The sequence below is a fragment of the Schistocerca americana genome, chromosome 8, assembly GCF_021461395.2.
Source record: "Schistocerca americana isolate TAMUIC-IGC-003095 chromosome 8, iqSchAmer2.1, whole genome shotgun sequence".
Lineage (NCBI taxonomy): Eukaryota > Metazoa > Arthropoda > Insecta > Orthoptera > Acrididae > Schistocerca > Schistocerca americana.
This window is the reverse complement of record NC_060126.1, coordinates 158,054,297-158,077,301: the sequence shown is the minus strand read 5'-3', so window position 1 is coordinate 158,077,301 and position 23,005 is coordinate 158,054,297. Positions and strand designations below refer to the sequence as shown.

General features: G+C 42.2%; 1 protein-coding gene across 1 annotated transcript in view; it reads left to right on the top strand.

The window, feature by feature from the left end:
- Positions 1–23,005, top strand: part of LOC124544941 (WASH complex subunit 2) — a 154,707-nt gene that overhangs the window by 19,754 nt on the left and 111,948 nt on the right. The window contains exons 5-7 of the mRNA XM_047123688.1: positions 155–275; positions 14,866–15,060; positions 21,317–21,452. Coding sequence (XP_046979644.1) covers positions 155–275; positions 14,866–15,060; positions 21,317–21,452 — 452 coding nt within the window. The remainder of the gene's footprint in view (positions 1–154; positions 276–14,865; positions 15,061–21,316; positions 21,453–23,005) is intronic.

Sequence of the window (23,005 nt, the reverse complement as noted above, 5' to 3'; positions counted from 1 at the left end):
ATGTTGAGCTGTTCTTCGTCCTTTTGTTCTGATAAGGCATGTAGATACAATGGTTGGCTGAATTTTGGTTTTGGCCTTGCATTATTACATTAACTCTGACTTGAAACATGGACATAAATGAGGACACTTAATAATACTTGATATCTTGTTGCAGGGTAGACTACCAAACAACTTTGCTGCAGAACTTGCAGCTAGGTTGGGTGTCATTCCAGAGACTGAGCAGCAGACAGCACCACAAAAGGCAACTTTGACCCAAGCACAGCAGAAAGATGTTGGTTAGCATACATTACTTTTTTAGTTTTTAACATAGTTATATGACTAGATACTGACAACTGTTTAAGAAAACAGAATCTGGTTCATCCATAAAAGGTTTTGAAATTGTGTCAGAGTTTAATGTAATACACGTGTGATTCAAATTGGTTCGCTCTAGAAAGGGCCTAATCTCACTACCTGCATCTGTAATCTTCATAAAGTTGTGCACCCAACCCGATTATTCAAAAGGGTCGACATAATAGAGACCTTAAAAAGCCCAGGCTGAGCACAGCTTTGGTGAACCTAGAATTCCTGAGCTGAGGGCTAATTTATTGCAGCAGTCCTCTAATACTGTGAACCCTAAGTACTCTTCAGCAATGACTGTGAATGTGGTAGTGTAATGCTTTGATTCCTGGAGAAATTGGATGACGATTTAACTGTCTGGATTGCAAGGATGGTACAAAATTCTGTACAAACTCATCAACATTAAAGTATACTTCTGATGCGGTGAGTGGTTGTTAAAAGTGAAGTCTTTAGGGGGTAGTCTCTGGGGCTGCTGTTGCATCTTAATGATGTTCATCCTTCTCTCTGTCTGTCCAGTGTGGGTTATATGCTGTGTTTGACCTTTTTGTCAGCAAGACATTACTCCAAAATCTCCCTTCATTTCAAAGCACACTATAGGTCACAACAAAGAAATAGAAAAAATTTCGCACTTGTACCAAAATATGTTCTTAATAATGAAAAGAGAAGCAAAATGTGAAAAGTTGACACCACTGTATTTTCAAAAAGCCTCATAGGCAATGACAAGCAAAGTGTTGCCACAAAAAAGGCTTTGAAGTGAAACTTCAGTGAAAGTCTTTTCAGTGTTGAGTAAGGTTGTAATCTTCGAAGGGTACAACAAACATAATTTCAGTAAAAGTGGAGATGTGACCAGTTGCAATTTCTTCTGTGTGATAGCTCTGGTTCATCACGATACAAAGGTGTGATAAAATACCTCACATCTTTTGGGATACATTATGGAGACTGCAAATCCCCAGGAAGAGACTGAAATACGGTATATTTTTCCAGTTTATGGGTCAGGAGAATACCAATATGTCTTTTGAAACCACAGTAGGATCTTACTTGTCCAGCTCACTGTTAAAGGTATTGAATTTAGAATCTGTAATATCTTAAGAGTGCTTTAGCTATATGTAACTTCACACTTATTGGACTTAGACCAAGAACTGGTTTTCAGTAAAGAATCTTTAAATAATTTCCAACCCAAATTTTACAGTTACCACGTTGTTGGTATAGATAATTTTAGAATATTGAAAGCACACATATCGCATGAAAAGCCATTCTTCCATTGCTTTATCTGTGAATGAAAGTGAAGAAATCTTAATGTGTAATACAATGGAGTACTGCTGAATGATATGTCATTGCATTTCTTTTTTGCCTCCTTTTCCTGTTTTGCTGTGGACTTAGCGTATTATCCGGGTTTTGGCAATTTTAGTAACAGTTTGTGACCAGTGCCCTTCCTGATGCCCTCCTTCCATCCCCCACCCCCCACACACACACCCCCACCACCACCCCCAGATGGAATCTGCATACCCCATCTGTGTTTAGAGAATACCTCATGTTTAAGTGTGAGAACATTTTCTAAATATTTCTGTAGTGTTTGTGGGGTGGGATGTGGGTTACCATTCTCGCGTCCGTCGGCTGTCGTAATTTAATGTATATATTATTATTGTTATTATTATTTTTTGATTGTTGCCGACTTACGTGGTGGGCCTTAATAAAAATGATATTTAAGTTGAACAATGTAATAAACTTTTCATATAAATTTCCTCGGCTAGTCAGTTCACTTTAAAACAAAAGATCTTTAGTTATTAATTACAACCGCGGCCCACACACGCGCGAGAGTATTTTCTTACCTCCGTTAACCATTGTATTGTAGTCAGAGCCCTAGCACTGGCTCTCAGCTATGGTACTGAAAATAAGAATCTTAAAGCTAAGTATTTCTGCAACTTCGTGCGGCTGTGGAGAAAAATTGATATTATGCTAATAGCGGGCGAGTTTTTCAGCTTCCGTTAAATTTTCATAAGTTAATATCGCCACGTAATGGCGTCGTTGGCTGCATCGGCCGCTGCGATTGTTGAGCTGTAAATTACTTGAATGCAGGTTAATTCAAGGAAGGCGGACATGAAATCGGGATCACCTCTTACAAATTAAAAGTGCACAATAATATTAAATAGTTATATTATATGTTTAACTCATACAAATATGCTTACATTTGTCAGCACACACAAGATGTCCCTCTAGACACATTCAAGACAAGCGAAGAAGTGAAATCGACTAAAAAACTAACAAAAGAGCGTATCTTGTCGTCTCTTTAGATCATTCTGTCATAAATTATTTCTTTGCAATCTAAACCTACACAGAGAAATTATTATTTTACGGCTACATGATAAAAAATTTGGCACTGGGGACGCTATATTGCCCCCCGAAATGTTTGTGTCATAAAAAAATGTTCGTGTTTTTTGACACAAATATTTCCACTTTCATGTCCACAGTGTCCACACGCAGATTTTTCTTTCACAGTTTACATATGTCACATCGTATGTTGTAATTACTGAGGTGCGTTGCACACAAAGTGTAATACAGATGAAGTTCAAGGTATACAACCACGAGTTAGTCCGGAATATTTGAAGTCCCAGGGGTGTCAACTGTTCGCTCCCCATTTGGCGCGGCCGTAGGGAAACCTGGGGAAAACCTCGGCGGAGCGACAGACTAACTGCTTTGGTCACTTTCACTTAATTGTTTCTGGAATGTCATTGGAGTACAGGATGTGCATACAAATATTTTTGTTGCACTATGCAAAAAATGAGGTCATTAAAACAATTTATTGCGGTGTCGTTGATGATCTACGCCGCGACGTTTGGCTCGCGACGGCGTCGGTTGGTGTGTTCGGTGCTCGGCGTTCGCGGCGGCTGCGGAGAGGTCAACGCCCGCTCGACACCAGCGTGTGCCTCGCCGTCGCGGAACGTCAGAATCAGCTGATCGGCTGCACCGTTGGCGATGCGCTTCTGTCTCGGCCGGGCGTGGCGGAGTGGGATGATATCCGCCCCCCGCTCTTGTTGGCAGGAGTCAGCTCTGCTACGCATCTCCGACGTAGTACATGAAACACACACACAACCAACGTAATATTTGTTTCCCGCTGCAGATGGTTACGCTAGTGGGAAAGGAGCATTTATTAGTGCGGCAGTTGTTGTTAAGTTTTCGCCAGTTTCCGAGTGTCAAGCTAGCACTGTCTTGCAGAAAACATGACATGGACCTTCTCCCGTGAATGCAGTTTTGATGCAATACTGTTTCCATTACACGTCAGTTTTTGTCTTGATAAAATTATTTATGTTTTCGCCGCACTCGCAGGCACTGGTGAGTGTCCCAATACGAGCTTAGCACAAACATTCGCCGTTTCTGCGGTCGCTGTTTTGCAACAGTCCACGCATCGCATTCCAATCTCGCATTATTGTGCTCACTGAAACTACAGTCTGTCCCAAAAATATTGACTGTGGGTTCACTTCACGTTAACAGTTCACATTTATAAGCAAATTCACAGTTTTTCGTGCGTAATATTGGCGTTTGGCGTCCTCACCGCTGTTGAACGTTCAATACTAGCACTTCACTGTCCATATCACAGTTTCACCTTCACAGTATTTCACACTGTTTAAAGTAACTGTTTCGATTAGTTCACAAACACTAATGTATTTCATTCAGTCTGAACTGGATTTTGGCTTGTGCTGGATTTGACCAGTCTCTCGCACTACTTGTCTCTTTTCCTTTTCCACTTAGAGTCGTACTTGCCTTCAGATTTTTTGACTATACAATTGTATTTCCGTCTCATCTGAGGTAAGTCCCCATGTCATGTCTGCCCACTCATTGCGTACTTGCCCTCCAGAGCCAGGCTCGACTTTACAAAACTTTGCCTCTCGCATTACTGTACACATTTTATAATCTAGGCCTAGCGTGTAAGTTCCTAGATTAATGTTAGATTTGTGACTTTTGTTTGCACTACAAATTCGTGCAAATCTCTGCCTTAGCAGATGGCAATATATTTTAACACTGCTAAGCGGTAGTCGCGTTTACTGATTTGCTTTGTACCTTGTCCACAACACATGAGGTACCTTGGGTGATGTACACCTTGCACTCACATTGTTAAGTAAATTATGATTGACCATATTTCAAGATCGGTATAGACATAAATACATGAAACGACTTATACACTATAATATTGAATTTCATAAGTTGCATTACTACTACAGTTCAAAAATATTCATGACACACTAATGAAAAATTCTTTCATCATTACATGTTATTGATTTTTTTTTAAAAATATTTTTAAAGCATTTTTCAACATGAAATTTTTAACATATTCTTAAACCTACGTTCATTTTTTTTCTTCAAAATGCAATTGCTTAAAAATACTATTATTCCTTAACATCTACAAAATTGAATCGCACTAATCTTGTGTGCCTCATTGTCTTTAAATGTTACACTAAAATCTTAACATTTACACACAGAAAAAAAATACACTCTAAACTTAACCTACTACACATATGTAAACGTTGCTCTACTGAGCAAACTTCTTTAAGTCTTTGTATGGATAGAGTCCTTTAATCTCTCCCCATTCTACATCACCCAACAAATAGCTACATCCATGTGGTATGTCTATGATTTTGTAGGGCCCGGCATAAACCAGTTGCCATTTTTTATTCTTTTTCGCTAACAGAGATGACTTGTGATGAGTCCTTATTAGAACCAAGTCACCTGGTTGATACACTGTTACCTTCTTTAGTTTCTTGTCATGCTTCTCCTTTCGGCGCTCCGCGCACCTCGTTAAGTTATTTAAAGTCTCAGCTATAATTTGTTCGTGAGGTACAACTTGTCGTGGTACAGTTGGTAATGGTGACAGCCAGCTGTCGGTTTCATTCTTTCCAAACATGACTTCTAGTGGAGTATAACCGGTGGCTGAATGTGGCAATCTATTGTGGAGTTCCTCAAAAGTCGAAACGTATTCTGCCCACTTGGTGTGGCGATTCGGAATGTAAGTTCTCATGAACCTGTTCAACTCTTTAAAGGTACGCTCTACAAGACTGCTCTCCGGGTGAAATCGAGCTACAAAAATGTGTTTAACACCTTGCTCTTGTAGAAACGTTTTCCATTTGAGACCAGTAAAATAGGTGGCATTATCGGATAATATGATCTGTGGTTTGCCAACATTAACAAAATAATCTGTTCGTAATTTCTGAATGAGGGGTGTGGCCGTTGAAGCTTTTACAGGATACAATTTTAGATATTTGGAAAAGGCATCATATACAGCAAATACATATTTCACACCACCTCTGCCAGTGGGTAGTGGCCCTAGAATGTCAACAGAAACTAGTCGTAATGGTTTGTTAGGAACAACAGGATGCAATTCACTTACAGTGGGCAGATTTGTAGGTTTCGTCCTTTGACAAACTACACATGTCCTTACAACATTCTGAATTATTCTTTTCATATTCTTAAAATGACATTGTCTTGCGAGAAGTGCTCTACATTTTTCAATACCCACGTGTCCCCACGAAAGGTGCACGTGCCAGATTAAATCACTAATACATACTTCCGGTACACAGATACACCACAAGTCCTTGTTAACATCCTTCCGGTAATATAATACCCCATTTTGCACAGAATAATGGCTACCTATCTGATTTCCACCCGAAGATAGGAGTTCTTGTTTGACTTTTCCCCAAGCTGTATCTTCGTCCTGTAAACTAGGCAGTTGCTTGCACGTCTGCAGGAACTTTTTTCGACAAGTAGGGTCTTTCATAACTAAAATTTTGTACTCTGTTGCCTGTTCTAGTATTGTTGTTAACTCAGGCAGACCTTGCGGCAACCGTGACAAAGCATCAGGCACTACGCTGTCACAACCTTTTATATACATTATTTGAAATTGATATTCCTGCAGAGCAAGCACCCACCTAGTCAACCTGTCGTGCATTAACTTGCATGTCAGCAAAAAACTTAAGGCCTGATAATCACAGAAAATTTTTACATTTTTTCCGTACACATAGTATCTGAACTTCTTCATGGCCCATACTACTGCTAGTGTTTCGAGTTCGGTGACTGTATATGATCGTTCACAACTTGACAACACTTGGCTTGCGAAACCGATTATTCTTATGTTCTTGTTTCCACCATCCTCATCGATTTGAAATAAACAAGCGCCTAGTCCGACAGTGGAGGCGTCTGTAGCAAGGCAAAATTCCTTTGACATGTCAGGATGTGACAGTGGATTAGCATTTAGAAGGGCTTGTCGTATTTGCTCAAATGACTGCTGGCACAGTTCATTCCATATCCAGGGTGTATTCTTTCTCAACAAGTTTAACAGGGTATTATCATTTAAAAGCTGGTCAGGTATGAATCGTCTGAAAAATGACACTAGACCCAGAAATGCCTTTAACTGTTTCTTGGTTCTAGGAGGAGGGAAGTTCTCAATTGCTGCCATTTTCTTCGGATCAGGCACAATACCTGTAGGTGATATTACAGGACCAAGAAATTTTATTCTCTCCCTGCCAAATTTGGATTTTGCGAGGTTTGCTGTTACGCCTACCTCAGAAAATCTTTTTAGTACGCATCTCAGCGTGTCCATGTGGCTTTCCCAATCGGGAGTAGCTATTAATAAGTCATCGACATACAACGTTACTCGGTCCAACAAATCTGGTCCAAATACTTTATCGAGCGCTGCAATGAAGACACCTGCACTAACATTTAATCCAAATGGTAAAACTTTAAATTGGTAACTTCTGCCGGCAAACACAAAGGCAGTGTACTTTCTTGATGATTCAGTTAGTGGGATTTGCCAATACGACGAACGCATATCGACAGAGGTCAGATATTTAACTCCATAAAACTTCTGTATCTGTTCATCCAGGTTTTCTGGTCGCGTTCTGACAGGTACAATTATTTTGTTAATATCGCGCGCATCAAGCACGAGACGTATACTGCCGTCCGCTTTCGCTACGGCCACGAGCGGACTGCTGTACGGGGATAGAGATGGTTCAATTATCCCCCAATCAAGCATTTTTCTTATTTCCTTCGTAACTGCCTCCTTCTTTGACCACGGGATGGTGTAGTTTGCGTGACAGAAAGTATCGTGAGGTACCACTTCGATGTTATAGGTGTAGCCCTCTATAACACCGGGTTTTTCCGAAAGCACATTCTCATAATCTGTAAGTAGCTGAGTCAATTCGTTTTGTTGTGCTTCAGTCAAATGTTCTGACTCCCTAACTTTCATGGCTATCAGTTTCCTTTTTTCCTCTTTATCTTCAGTAATAAATTCTTTATAATACGCTTGTCTTGTACTTAAGTCAGAATATAAATTCATTACCTGTATTCCTTCGAATCTCGACTGAAAGTTCCGGCAATATTTACCGTGCACTTCCCGTGTCCTCAACAATGGCAAAACTACACGTCTATCCTCATTCATAAGGCTTATTTCCCCGCACAAGAGGTCGATTTTTGCGTCCCTCTGGCGTAAAAATTCCATCCCCAGGATGCAAGCAACACCTAATCCCCTAACTACTAGGAACGAGCTTTTCATTGCTTCATTTCCTACCGTAAACTCGACTTGCACCTGGTGCTTTATGATATGAGATTGTGCACCTATTGCACCTGTTACACGACAATTCTTCACTGGCAATACTGGTATTCTATTATTTTGACTCAAGTACTTGTAAAAATTTGCACTCATGACATTGGTTGACGCACCGGTATCGACTATTATCTGTATTGGTGCTCCATACATATCTGCTTGCAATATAGCCTGCACAACACTTTTGTCGGTTCGGTTACATTTCTGCGGTATGTCTACAAGTTCCTTTTCTATTTTTGTTCCTTCATTGTATCTCAGCATACAAAGTTCATGGCTGTCATCCGTGAATGTGCCCTCACTACACCATCCTGCAGCCAACAACGGAGAGCGTATTGTGGCTGTCTTTAGTTTAACGGATGAGCATTAGTGGGTTGACAGTTGTCTGTCACTTCCACTAACCTCACATTGTGGTTCTGGTTGTTGTTGTTGCTACTGTTGGGTTGGCTGCCCTGCCTCCCCGATGGTGTATTTTGATATTGTGTATGGCTCTGGTTTTGTGGTGGTCGGTTGTAACTCCCTGACATGTTCTGTGACGGACCTGGGTTGGCGTTCCATTGTGGCGCTGTGTTTTGTTGCCACTGTGGTGTCGGTTCATTACGACCACGCCACTGGTTTCGGTTGTTGCGCCATTGCGGATTGCCGTTACCATTATATCCATTACTCATGCGTCCATCATGATGTCTCTTTCGATTTGCACGATTATAACCGTTGCTGTTATAACCATTGCCATTGTTTGTGCCTCGATTCTGTTGCCGGTGCTCTTGCCTATTCCCGTTACCATTTGGTACTAAGTTACTACCGTTACTGTGGCTGCTATTGTAATAGGCTTTGTGTTGATTATAGCCTGCATGGTTCCACTTGTTTTCGGTTTTCATATCTTCGATCAATAGGTCAACAGAATCCACTATTTCCATGAATTGTTCTATATCGTATTCCAGCACATTGATGAAATATCTTTTAATTTCACTGGGCAACTTCATTTTTATTAATCTGATTATGTCACGATCGGACATTGGCTCGTCCCAGTACCTGGTTTTGTTTATATACTTTTCGAAATATTTGCGTAATGTTCCCATCTTAGGATTGTACATTTCTGCACTGTACAACTCCTTTCGTAGTCTTTCTTGGACGCTATCGGACCATAATTTTTGCAAGAATGCACCTTCAAACTGTTGCATCGTTAGACATTTTTCGGACACGTCGGTGGCCCACAGTGCCGCGTCACCTTGAATAAAGGAGACCACGAACTGTATTCTTTGTCTTTCCGTCCATGTCCTAGGAAACACATTCCTGAAGCTCTTAATGAATACAACAGGGTGGACATTTCGTTTTTCGCTATTGAAGGGTTGGAATGTCCTGTGTTTTATTACATTGTCCTCTTTTTTGCACATCTGATTGCTACATTCTGGGACATTCATCACTTCGTGATGTGCGCTGCACGGTATCGCGTGTTGTTCGTGCTCATAATTCGCATTAGGTTGTGGTTGCGCACTCACACCCTGCCTACCGTCAGCGTTATTACAGTAATCAGTACGCGGAGTCGGATTCATGATCTGTCCGCCACTGTTTACATTGCTTTCCAACGCAGACAGTCTCCGCGCGACCTCCTGTTGCCAATTTGGCAACTCCGCAGTCACACGGGATTTGATCTGTGTTAATTCGGCACGTAGTGCGGCAGCGCTAGCGTCAATATTTACACTCGCGGCCGCAGTCGCTTGTTCTACAGCTGTTTTTACGTCGCTTACAATCTTTGCAGATATCTCGCGATCCTTCACTTCTAGCCGTTCATTTAATTCTTTTTCTACTTTTTGAGCTTGCACTTCCAAATATGCGTCAATACTTTTCCGTGCATCTATCTCCACATTATCCACGCGGTTGGTTAAAGTCTGGACATTGTCTTCAAGCCTAGCCTGCGATATCTGTAATTTTTGCATTTCGCCGGCTAAGCTTTGCACAAGATCGGGTATTTCTTTGCACGCGTCCCGCATCTCGGCAAGTTCGCTTTGGATACTATCTAGCTTTGCTTCACTGCGCTGCTCTTGCTCAATGAGCTTTTGCGTTAATTTTTTCTCCTGCTCATGCAGCATCTGAGCCAGTTTTTCGTCTCTTTCCCTATCTCTTTCTTCTAACCTGCGCAGAAATTCAGCAAAAGGGTCTGCAATCGGTGAGCATACTGGTGCCCCGCTTAATCTAGCACTCGATTGGCCCCCCTGCCCAGGCAGTGGAGTTGTTACTCTATTCCCATTCTGCTGTGGAGCGTCATTCACCGACCACAGATCCTCACCCCCCACTCCGGAAATTATGTTATCCGAGGCGGTGGCTTGGGATTCGTTTACGTATTGCAAATGATCCTCACTTTCCATATTAACAGAATTTTGTTCTTCTGGTACGGATGATTTAGGTTGTCCTATCTTACCCATACTAAATTCACTTTAAGCCACTGACAAATCTTTAACACTGATACACACACGATTAATTATCCCCTCCAAAAATAAACATTAAATACACAAAACGAATAATTATCCCCTCCAAAAATAAACACGTAAATACACAAAACACCGAAGGTATCTCATGTGCACATGGGTTCGATATTCCGCACAGAGCTACACAGGATGCTTGCACAATAGGCCTTACCTTACTTATTTTTCTTTCTCGCAATCCTTTTTCTTTTCTACACTTTTTCCTCTCCAGATCTCCTCAGGGTGTGGTTTTGTTGTTGTACATGTAAAAGAATTCATACAAGCATTAATATTTTACAACAATTAGACACATACATAATTACATTCATTACAATAGAATCATATTAATCGGGCCCCACGTTGGGCGCCAATCTCGCGTCCGTCGGCCGTCGTAATTTAATGTATATATTATTATTGTTATTATTATTTTTTTGATTGTTGCCGACTTACGTGGTGGGCCTTAATAAAAATGATATTTAAGTTGAACAATGTAATAAACTTTTCATATAAATTTCCTCGGCTAGTCAGTTCACTTTAAAGCAAAAGATCTTTAGTTATTAATTACAACCGCGGCCCACACACGTGCGAGAGTATTTTCTTACCTCCGTTAACCATTGTATTGTAGTCAGAGTCCTGGCTCTGGCTCTCAGCTATGGTACTGAAAATAAGAATCTTAAAGCTAAGTATTTCTGCAACTTCGTGCGGCTGTGGAGAAAAATTGATATTATGCTAATAGCGGGCGAGTTTTTCAGCTTCCGTTAAATTTTCATAAGTTAATATCGCCACGTAATGGCGTCGTTGGCTGCATCGGCCGCTGCGATTGTTGAGCTGTAAATTACTTGAATGCAGGTTAATTCAAGGAAGGCGGACATGAAATCGGGATCACCTCTTACAAATTAAAAGTGCACAATAATATTAAATAGTTATATTATATGTTTAACTCATACAAATATGCTTACATTTGTCAGCACACACAAGATGTCCCTCTAGACACATTCAAGACAAGCGAAGAAGTGAAATCGACTAAAAAACTAACAAAAGAGCGTATCTTGTCGTCTCTTTAGATCATTCTGTCATAAATTATTTCTTTGCAATCTAAACCTACACAGAGAAATTATTATTTTACGGCTACATGATAAAAAATTTGGCACTGGGGACGCTATACCATCTCATCAGCCCTCATTGTTAATCCCTAAGGCAAATTCAATTTTTGTCGAGCTCACTTCCCTGAATCCTGGAAGTAGCACATTAACATGATCATATTTTTGGGTAGGCCGTACATCATTGCATTCGACACGTCAACAGGGCATTAAGTACTTATGAAAAGTATTCTATGCAACCTACTTTACAGTGATTTGCTGAGTACATGTGTAGATGCTATTACTGTTCAGCATTTTATTTTGGTGAAACTACAAACCATTTGCCTGAATAGATGAAAAAGCACTAATGTTTGTAGCTATTTCACTGAATGGTGTAACTGCGTTAAACTGTTCCTCAACTTCTCCTACTTTCCCACAACTCTTTTGTCTCCATCCTCTTGAGGTTACTGAATCTAAAATAGTATATATCTCACAGACTTTTAGAAGTACAAACATTTTGTGCACTTGGAGCAGAGGTGCTCAATATGTATTTCTGCAATCTATAGTTATGCCATTTAGACATTTAGGATCATTCATTTATTCATCTATCCACTGTGACCTGTAGATTTGATCAAAAAGGGGAAACTTCAGCAGAGTGTAAAGAATCAGGGTATACATTACAAAAGACAAGAAAACCGTAGAAACTTGAGCTGTGCATGGTACTAATAATAAACCATTACTGTAATGCTTAATGCTATTCATACTTATGTCAGCTAAATGCCGTGAAGGAAATTAGAAAGAAAGCTGCTACTTTGGGAAAAACGATTTGTGGCTCTTTAGGTGCACTAAGTAACTGCTGTTTACCTCCTACTGATAGCTTGATAATGACTTGATTATATTAGTATTTCTCAAAGGAAATAGTTACCTAAATCAGTAATACATTCCTACTTATGATGCAGCTTTACAATGAACACAGGTACTTTCTGTGAAGCTAACAGAACTTTTAAATTCCTGAATCTAGATATTAGGGATATTTGTAGAAAGAGAGCCTGCCTGCTTAGCTGAGTGGTAATGTGATTGCTTACCATGCAGTGGGTCTGAGTTTGATTCTCGGCCGTGTTGGAGATTTTCTCCACTCATGGACTGGGTGTTGTGTTGTCCTCCTCATTCTCTCATCATAATTACCTACAGGCAAGTCACCAATTTGGCGCCGCCTGAAATAAGACTTGCAACCCTGTGGCTGAACTCCACTGGTTGGGGCCTCCTGGCCAACAATGCCACATGATAATTTTTTTGTAGAAAAAGAGAGAAAGCAGATATGTTTTTAATTTTCTTTTGAATTGATAGGGATTCCGAAATTAAAGCTTTATCTTACATAGAAGCTTGCTGAATACATTTCCAGCAGAGTATGCAATTCTATTCTTTACTGTAGACAAGGAGGCAAAACCTACCATCAAATGCCAACTCCTGTTGCTAGTTGGCAGTTGATGGTTGGAGTGCTGATACATTATCTGCATATCCAGTTATGCTGACAACTGATGTGATATCTATAGGGATCATACCAACCCGTACCACATCAACAACAGCCTGGAGATAGCGCAATGAAGCATTGAAACTGGTTACAACAAAATAAAATCAAATCATAAGGACGGCTGTAGGTGTTTTATTTTGTCTCAACAGACTTTTATTGTCTGGGGCTCTTATAATCCTGCTGGATGTATCAGTGGATCACTCAATATAGTTATGCACATGTCTGGTGAGGTTGCCAGGTGCGGCAGAATATATCTGCCAGCTCCAGGTCACATGGCAAAGTACACATGACAGATTTAAGGGCTGCTGCTGCCTCGCTTGTCAACCAGCCGACGTTTACCGCAGGCCATCTGATTTATCTGTTGAGAACAACCCTGTGCTACATGGTTTTCTCCTCAACTGTGATTTGGACTTTGTTGTTACCTAGTGACGAAATATGGCTAGTTCATGGATTTATCTGTCAGCCTAATGCAGGACTGTCTTTATGTACCATTCAACCAATAGTGTTTTCAGTGAACGAACTGAATGCATATAGGTGCACTGAGAGCATGGTTTGTATCCCAGTTTTCCGGTAGAACCTGTGGACAGTGTTCTCTAGCTGTGGTGTGTGCATTCTTCAAGAAACATTCAGAATACTGTATTGCCCACAAGGTATCCATCTCCAGATGTCTTTCGTTTTGTGTATTTCCAGAAGAGTCTGGGACTATTACTTTCTGTGATTTAATTGTAAGTAAGTTGTGCTTAATAAAATTGGTGTTGTTGAAGAGGTAGACTCATAACAGCAGCAAATACTGTCAAGCAGTGAATATATTGGGGAGTGATAGTTAGAATGAGCCACTATTTATTACTTGAATAGACCCTGAATTGGCAGCATGATGCTGAGTGCACCCTGTTCCAGTCCTCTCACCAAGGAATACTCCCTGGAAGTACTGGGAAATTAACCTGCATCATAGTCAGTCATGCTGAACACTTTGCTACGGAGATGAGTCAGCAAATATTAGTCTTTTGATAGTCCTTTAAAGGCATTGGAACACCATTTATGTAGGTTAAGAACAAGAGTGAGCCCAATACTCATGCTTGTAGGACCCACATGCTATAGTCTCCTATCTAACATATGACTACAGTCTGTCTGTGAGACCCTCTGCTTTCTGTTATGAAGGTAATACTCCACTCATGCAAAAGGGAGGAAATTAGTGCCATAAGGATGTCATACCATGATGTACCAACTCACTGATTTGCTCATACTGCTTCTCTGTGAGAAACTTAACTGTATTTTTATAAATGAGAATGGTTTATCTTGTTCCTGACCAAATAGTTTAAAATTCTAAGACGTGTGAAGTTAATATCAATTCACACCTCTTTTTAGCTAGTGGTTGTTCCCTCTCATCATGGGTCTGAGTGACCAGCCCTTCCTTTTTGACATTTCCCAACATATGCGTCTCTCCTCCTCGAGGAAGGGACTGGTAGTTCTACAAGCTAGGATTCCATTATCACTTTTATCATTATATGTGTCTTTCAAGAGTACTAAACATTTTGCCTCCTGTAGTTAAATGGTGACCAGCAATTTTGTCTCTTAATTTATTATGAGTAAATAATAAAGAGTTTTCTTCTCATTGTGGCCAATCATAGCTCACTCATGTTGACTCGTAAGGAGTGCTGCACTATCCTTGAAGTCAAGATAGACAGAGAACCCTTCAGAAGTTCCATTTCCTTCATTTTTGTCAAAAAATTGGGAAAACTTTTAGATTAATAGAATCCTTCACATAGTGCTGTTTATTGGTTATTCTGTTTTTCTTTTGCTGTTGTGTGACACTATTAATTCAGCTAAAATTGTGATCTGTACTAAAATAATATTAGTTTTACTTTCCAGGTAATATGTTCCTTCCCCCACTTGAAGATAATGACGATGATGGTAATGAAAATGATGTACTGTTTGGTAAGAATGCGAAATATTCCGCTGGGAGTGGCCTTTTTGATGATTTAGGTGACTGGAACCAAAAGAGCACTGAACCTGAATCATTATGGGATGAACCTGAAAGTAAGAAAAGTCAAAAAACAAATGCAGGCAAGTACCTTACCAGTCTGTAAATTATCTAGTATCTTTGGTGACCTAATGAAAATAAGAAAAACCCAGAGCAGTTTTATTAATTTAGTCTACTGTGGAAGTACAACATAGAGCTTTGTTTAGTGGGTAATAACACTGATAGTCCAGTTTTTGATCGATGGAAAAAATGGATTTACTTTGCAGTGCAGAGCTGAAATGAAGTGACTTTTGAATTTTAAAGGAAGATAAAAATACAGCGAAAGGAAGGAATAACTTCTACAGATGATGCAGCATGTTTTTCTCTTCCCTTAGTCATTGGTTCTTAGCCCAGCCTGCTGAAACTTGCTTACATTACTGAAGATTGTTTAATTTACACTCGGTAAATCATGCCAGTACCCTGTGCAGTATTTCAATATCAGTTTGTATGGACTCTTTGGTTTGGCTGTGTGCCATGTTTTTAACGGTTTAAAAAAATTTTCCACTGAAAATTAAAAACACACTGTAACTCAGATACAAAATACAAGCATAATATTCATTATTAAATCTGTTTTTGCCATGTATGCTATTAACATCATAGCTCTCTTGTAAATTGTCTGTTCTGGAGGTATATACACTCCTGGAAATTGAAAGAAGAACACCGTGAATTCATTGTCCCAGGAAGGGGAAACTTTATTGACACATTCCTGGGGTCAGATACATCACATGATCACACTGACAGAACCACAGGCACATAGACACAGGCAACAGAGCATGCACAATGTCGGCACTAGTACAGTGTATATCCACCTTTCGCAGCAATGCAGGGTGCTATTCTCCCATGGAGACGATCGCAGAGATGCTGGATGTAGTCCTGTGGAACGGCTTACCATGCCATTTCCACCTGGCGCCTCAGTTGGACCAGCGTTCGTGCTGGACGTGCTGACCGAGTGAGACGACGCTTCATCCAGTCCCAAACATGCTCAATGGGGGACAGATCCGGAGATCTTGCTGGCCAGGGTAGTTGACTTATACCTTCTAGAGCACGTTGGGTGGCACGGGATACATGCGGACGTGCATTGTCCTGTTGGAACAGCAAGTTCCCTTGCCGGTCTAGGAATGGTAGAACGATGGGTTCGATGACGGTTTGGATGTACCGTGCACTATTCAGTGTCCCCTCGACGATCACCAGTGGTGTACGGCCAGTGTAGGAGATCGCTCCCCACACCATGATGCCGGGTGTTGGCCCTGTGTGCCTCGGTCGTATGCAGTCCTGATTGTGGCGCTCACCTGCACGGCGCCAAACACGCATACGACCATCATTGGCACCAAGGCAGAAGCGACTCTCATCGCTGAAGACGACACGTCTCCATTCGTCCCTCCATTCACGCCTGTCGCGACACCACTGGAGGCGGGCTGCACGATGTTGGGGCGTGAGCGGAAGACGGCCTAACGGTGTGCGGGACCGTAGCCCAGCTTCATGGAGACGGTTGCGAATGGTCCTCGCCGATACCCCAGGAGCAACAGTGTCCCTAATTTGCTGGGAAGTGGCGGTGCGGTCCCCTACGGCACTGCGTAGGATCCTACGGTCTTGGCGTGCATCCGTGCGTCGCTGCGGTCCGGTCCCAGGTCGACGGGCACGTGCACCTTCCGCCGACCACTGGCGACAACATCGATGTACTGTGGAGACCTCACGCCCCACGTGTTGAGCAATTCGGCGGTACGTCCACCCGGCCTCCCGCATGCCCACTATACGCCCTCGCTCAAAGTCCGTCAACTGCACATACGGTTCACGTCCACGCTGTCGCAGCATGCTACCAGTGTTAAAGACTGCGATGGAGCTCCGTATGCCACGGCAAACTGGCTGACACTGACGGCGGCGGTGCACAAATGCTGCGCAGCTAGCGCCATTCGACGGCCAACACCGCGGTTCCTGGTGTGTCCACTGTGCCGTGCGTGTGATCATTGCTTGTACAGCCCTCTCGCAGTGTCCGGAGCAAGTATGGTGGGTCTGACACACCGGTGTCAATGTGTTCTTTTTTCCATTTCCAGGAGTTTATTAAGGTGAAGACTGGGTAGTTACGTCTCATATGTACTTCCAATCCTGCAAATTGATGTGGAAGTCGAGGGAAAGCAGTTAAAATTGTGAGGAAGATTTTATATCACAGAATACGTGTAGTATGGCTGCTGTATGGGGTCATAATTTTAAGTTTTATCATGTCTGGTAACAAACTGTGACGGTCGGCTGAAAAGTAATGCCTCTGAATTTATGTGAAAACTCTTAAAGCTTTTTAAGTAAATCATATGTTATTAATATTTTACATCTTTATTCTTAATGTCTACATATTTACAGCCCTCTGCCGATAGAGGGCTTCGAATTGTAGGGTCTGATGTGGAGCTGTGTAATATAACTGCTTTGGTGTGTGAGAAACAGTGTGCTGTAATGGAGTTTTGAATTCGAAGAGTTTGTCCGTGCATGGAGCACCCTCTCCTTCAGCATGACAATACCAGGCCACACACAAGCATTGCGACATCTGCAACAATTGCCTTGGGTTCTCTGTCATCTGTCGTCCTCCATACAGTCCCAATTTGGCCCCATCCAGTTTTCATCTGTTTTCAAAACTTAAGGAAACCTTCGAGGACTTCACTTTGATAGTGATGAAGCAGTGCAAGCAGAATTGAAGTTGTGGCTCTGCCAACAAAGTCAAACATTCGAAAGTGATGGTATCGACAACCCGGTCTCTCGGGAATAATGTGTTTATCGCCAGGGTGACTATGTTGAGAAATAAATGAGTAGACACAAAGAATAAAACATGTAGAGTGTTAATAACTTTTCAAATAAAATAAAGATTTAAGATGAAATTTAATGTGGATAACCCTCTGCCCTACCCACCATTTCCGCCTAATGCCCATGGATGGTTTTGTACCATCACTACATGACAATGGGACAGAATTTCTATGTAATCAGCTCATGAGTTGTGTGCATGATCGGTGTCTGGACATTACAAATGTCAGCTTTATACTAAGATAAAGGTGTTCCAACAACGAGTAATTATGCCCATTTATAACTGAGTTTATGGGCATTCTGTACCATAAATGACCTTGATTCTTGAGTTTCTCTCGGCGTATTTAATAATCAAAATATCCACGGGTGTACTGCTGGTCTACAGTGTCCAACGGGCACAATATTTCGGCGATCATACATGTCGCCATCATCAGGTGAACTGACAGACTGAGCTCCTGTGAACTTGCCGGCACAGAGATCCGTACGCTATGGATGCTCAGAGGGAACTGGACTCGGTCGCGGTGGCGGCCGATTTAAATACCCTCCGCCCGTGGCGCGCTCCCACCACTGTCCGCGCCCCGCGCCACGGTCACGCGGTGGAACAGATTGCGACGGTGTCTGAGATGATGTCGGAGCGATGGCTCTGTCCGCCATGGTCGCCACAACTATATGTTAGCTCAATTTACTCTTGATTAACCCAATCGCTGGTTCCCAAGCCTTGCTAAGATTATAGCCACAGTCAAAGTTTATGAGGTCGTCATTGGTGCGATTTTCGATGACCTCTCTAACAACGCTGTCCCAGTATCTCGACGTCTGTACCAGAATCCTCGTGCGTTCATACTCCATAGTGTGATTTTCCTACAAACAATGTTCAACGACTGCCGACTTGCTCGGATACATCAGTCAAGTGTGCCTCTGGTGTTCACGGCATCGATCCTCGACGGTACGCATCGTCTGACCAATATACGACTTGCCACATTGACACGGAATCTGGTACATGCCGGCCTTCCTCAAACCGATGTCATCTTTGGCGCTCCCCACCAGTGCACGAGTTTTATTCGGAGGACAAAACACAGTTCTGACCCGGTGTTTCTTCAAAATGCGGGCGATTTTCCCCGAGAGTGCGCCTGTATATGGAATAAACGCAGTGCCTACCTCCTCCCTCGTGATTTCATCCATCTCCACAGGTCATGCTGTAATGGTTGGGAGGAGCTCACATTGAATCTGCCACTCTGAGTACCCATTTTTTCGAAATACAGTTCTCAGATGTTCCAGTTCCTGGGGTAGACTCTCTGCATTGCGCGCCCTATGTACTAGAGTTTTAAGTACCCCATTCCTCTGTGAAGGGTGGTGGCTGCTGTCTGCGTGCAAATACAGATCAGTGTGCGTTGTCTTCCGTTACATCCCATGACCTAGGGTGCCGTCAGCCCTTCTCTTGACCAAGACGTCAAGGAAAGGTAATTTACCCTCCGTTTCAGTCTCCATAGTGAATTTGGTGTTGGGGTGTATGGAGTTTAGATGTATAAGGAAGTCAAGGAGTTTATCCATACCATGTGGCCAGATGGCGAACGTGTCGTCCACGTAACGGAAAAAGCAAGTAGGTTTCCATTCGGATGATGACAGGGCTTCCTCCTCGAAGTTCTCCATGTACAAATTCGCTACCACCGGTGAGAGTGGGCTACCCATGGCGACTCCCTCTGTTTGTTCGTAGTATTCTCCATTAAAAAGAAAATACGTTAAAGTCAAGACATGCCTAAAAAATACAGTGGTCTTTTCGTTGAACTTCTGACTAATCAGTTCTAGTGACTCTCGTAGGAGTACCCTCGTAAACAAAGAAACGACATCAAAACTCACCATGATATCTGACTCATCCAACCTGAAGCTATCAAGGCGTTTAACAAAATCCACGGAATTACGGATGTGATGAGGGCATTTACCCACATAAGGACTTAATATTCCCGTAAGGTATTTGGCCAACAAATGTGTAGGTGCCCTGATGTTGCTGACAATGGAGAGTCACTAGAATTGATTAGTCAGAAGTTTGGCGAGAAGACCACTGAACTTTTTTGGCATGTCTTGACTTCCACGTATTTTCTTTTTAATGGAGAATACTACGAACAAACGGAGGGGGTCGCCATGGGTAGCCCACTCTCACCGGTGGTAGCGAATTTGTACATGGAGAACTTCGAGGAGGAAGCCCAGTCGTCATCCGAATGGAAACCTTCTTGCTTTTTCCGTTACGTGGACGACACGTTCGTCATCTGGCCACATGGTATGGGTAAACTCCTTGACTTCCTTACACATCTAAACTCCATACACCCCAACACCAAATTCACTATGGAGACTGAAACGGAGGGTAAATTACCTTTCCTTGACGTCTTGGTCAAGAGAAGGGCTGACGGCACCCTAGGTCATGGGATGTATCGGAAGACAACGCACACTGATCTGTATTTGCACGCAGACAGCAGCCACCACCCTTCACAGAGGAATGGGGTACTTAAAACTCTAGTACATAGGGTGCGCGACGCAGAGACTCTACCCCAGGAATTGGAACATCTGAGAATTGTATTTCGAAAAAATGGGTACTCAGAGTGGCAGATTCAATGTGAGCTCCTCCCAACCACTACAGCACGACCTGTGGAGATGGATGAAATTACGAGGGAGGAGGTAGGCACTGCGTTTATTCCATATACAGGCGCACTCTCGGGGAAAATCGCCCGCATTTTGAAGAAACACCGGGTCAGAACTGTGTTTTGTCCTCCGAATAAAACTCGTGCACTGGTGGGGAGTGCCAAAGATGACCTCGGTCTGAGGAAGGCCAGCGTGTACTGGATTCCATGTCAATGTGGCAAGTCGTATATTGGTCAGACAATGCGTACCGTCGTGGATCGTTGCCGTGACCACCAGAGGTACACTCGACTGATGTATCCGAGCAAGTCGGCGGTCGCTGAACATTGTTTGTCGGAAAATCATGCTATGGAGTATGAACGCACGAGGATTCTGGTACAGACATCGAGATACTGGGACAGCGTTGTTAGAGAGGCCATCAAAATTTGCACCAATGACGACCTCATAAACCATGACTGTGGCTATAATCTTAGCAAGGCTTGGGAACCAGCAATTGGGTTAATCAAGAATAAATTGAGCAAACGTATAGTTGTGACGACCATGGTGGACAGAGCCATCACTCCGACGTCATCTCAGACGCCGTCGCAACCTGTTCCACCGCGTGACCGTGGTGTGGGGCGCGGACAGTGGAGGGAGCGCGCCACGGGCCGAGGGTATTTAAATCGGCCGCCGCCGCAACCGAACCCAGTTCCCTCTGAGCAGCCATAGCGTACAGATCTCCGTGCCGGCACGTTCATAGGGGCTCAGTCCGTCAGTTCACCCGATGATGGCGACATGTATGATCGCCGAAATATTGTGCCTGTTGGACACTGTAGATCGGCAGTACACCCGTGGATATTTTGATATATGACTTTCTTCATTAATTCATTATTTTTTGTGTATCTACAGAATTGGATTTTAAACCAACTGCTAAAAGAGAGGAAGCTACTTTTGCACAAAGTAAAGCAGATGATTTATTTGGTAATGATTTAGAAAAAGACCTTTTCTCAACCACAGCATCACCCACAGTGAATAAGCCATCAGTGTAAGTACATAACTTTTTCTTGTATTAAATCATTAACAATTTTATGTTGACTGGAAACTTTGTGTTTGTCAGTCAATCATGAGCCATATCTTCCTTGCACATTGCTGTCATTGTTTATTTCAATTTCATTGGTTAATAACTGTGCTGTAATCAGAGTTAATTTTTGACTCTGCAGCAGAATGTACGCTGATTTGGAACTTCCTGGCAGATTAAAAGTGTGTGCCATACAGGGATTCAAACATAGGAGCTATTTCATATTCTGACTTTTGAGTCACGATCTGGAATACTATATTAATCTGCCAGGAAGTTTTCATTTATGTTGTAAGATGACTTGTTTCGTGAGAAGTGTTCTCATACGATCTTTGTGAACTCAAATTGGAGTTCCTGGAGGGAAGATAATATTCCTTTTTTGAAACACTATTGAGAAAATTTAGAGAACTGGCATTAATTTAGAGAACTGGCATTTGCAGCAGACCACAGATCGATTATACTGACACCTACATATATTTCACATAAGGACAACAAAGACAAGATGGGAAAAACTGGAGCTCATACAAAGGCATATAGACAGTCTTTTCCTGTCACACCATTTTCGAGTGGAACAGAAAGGAAATGACTACTAAGGCATGAAGTACCCTCCGCCATGCTCAGTATGGTGGCTTGTGGAGTATTTATGTAGACGTAGATGTAGACCCTCTAGTTCTTGCAGTGCCACAAGAGCATGATTAACAGCAGTGAATTTGTGTATTATAAACATTTTTCACACCAGTTACACTTACATGAATGTGAAGTTTCTTGTTTATTCCTTTTCCAATCATTATATCAGTATTATTTATAAGCTCATCCACAATATAAATACCTGGAGGAAATAAAATACCCTCACCTGGTCCTTCTCAACTCAACATTCCACTATCTTAGATGTCAGTCTCCGCCTCTCAGATGGCTCCATAAATACCGTGTGATCAAAAAGTCAGTATAAATTTGAAAACTGAATAAATCACGGAATAATGTAGATAGAGAGGTACAAATTGACACACATGCTTGGAATGGCATGGGGTTTTATTAGAAACAAAAAAATACTAAAGCTCAAAAAATGTCCGACAGATGGCGCTTCATCTGATCAGAATAGCAATAATTAGCATAACAAACTAAGAAAAAGCAAAGATGATGTTGTTTACAGGAAATGCTCAATATGTCCACCATCATTCCTAACAATAGCTGTAGTCGAGGAATAATGTGAACAGCACTGTAAAGCATGTCCGGAGTTATGGTGAGGCATTGGTGTCGGATGTTGTCTTTCAGCATCCTTAGAGATGTTGGTCGATCACGATACACTTGCGACTTCAGGTAATGCCAAAGCCAATAATGGCACGGACTGAGGTCTGGGGACCTGGGAGGCCAAGCATGACAGAAGTGGCGGCTGAGCACACAATCATCACCAAACGACGCGCACAAGAGATCTGTCATGTGTCTAGCAATATGGGGTGGAGTGCCATCCTGCATAAACATCGTACGTTCCAGCAGGTGTTTATCAGCCAGGCTGGGGATGATGC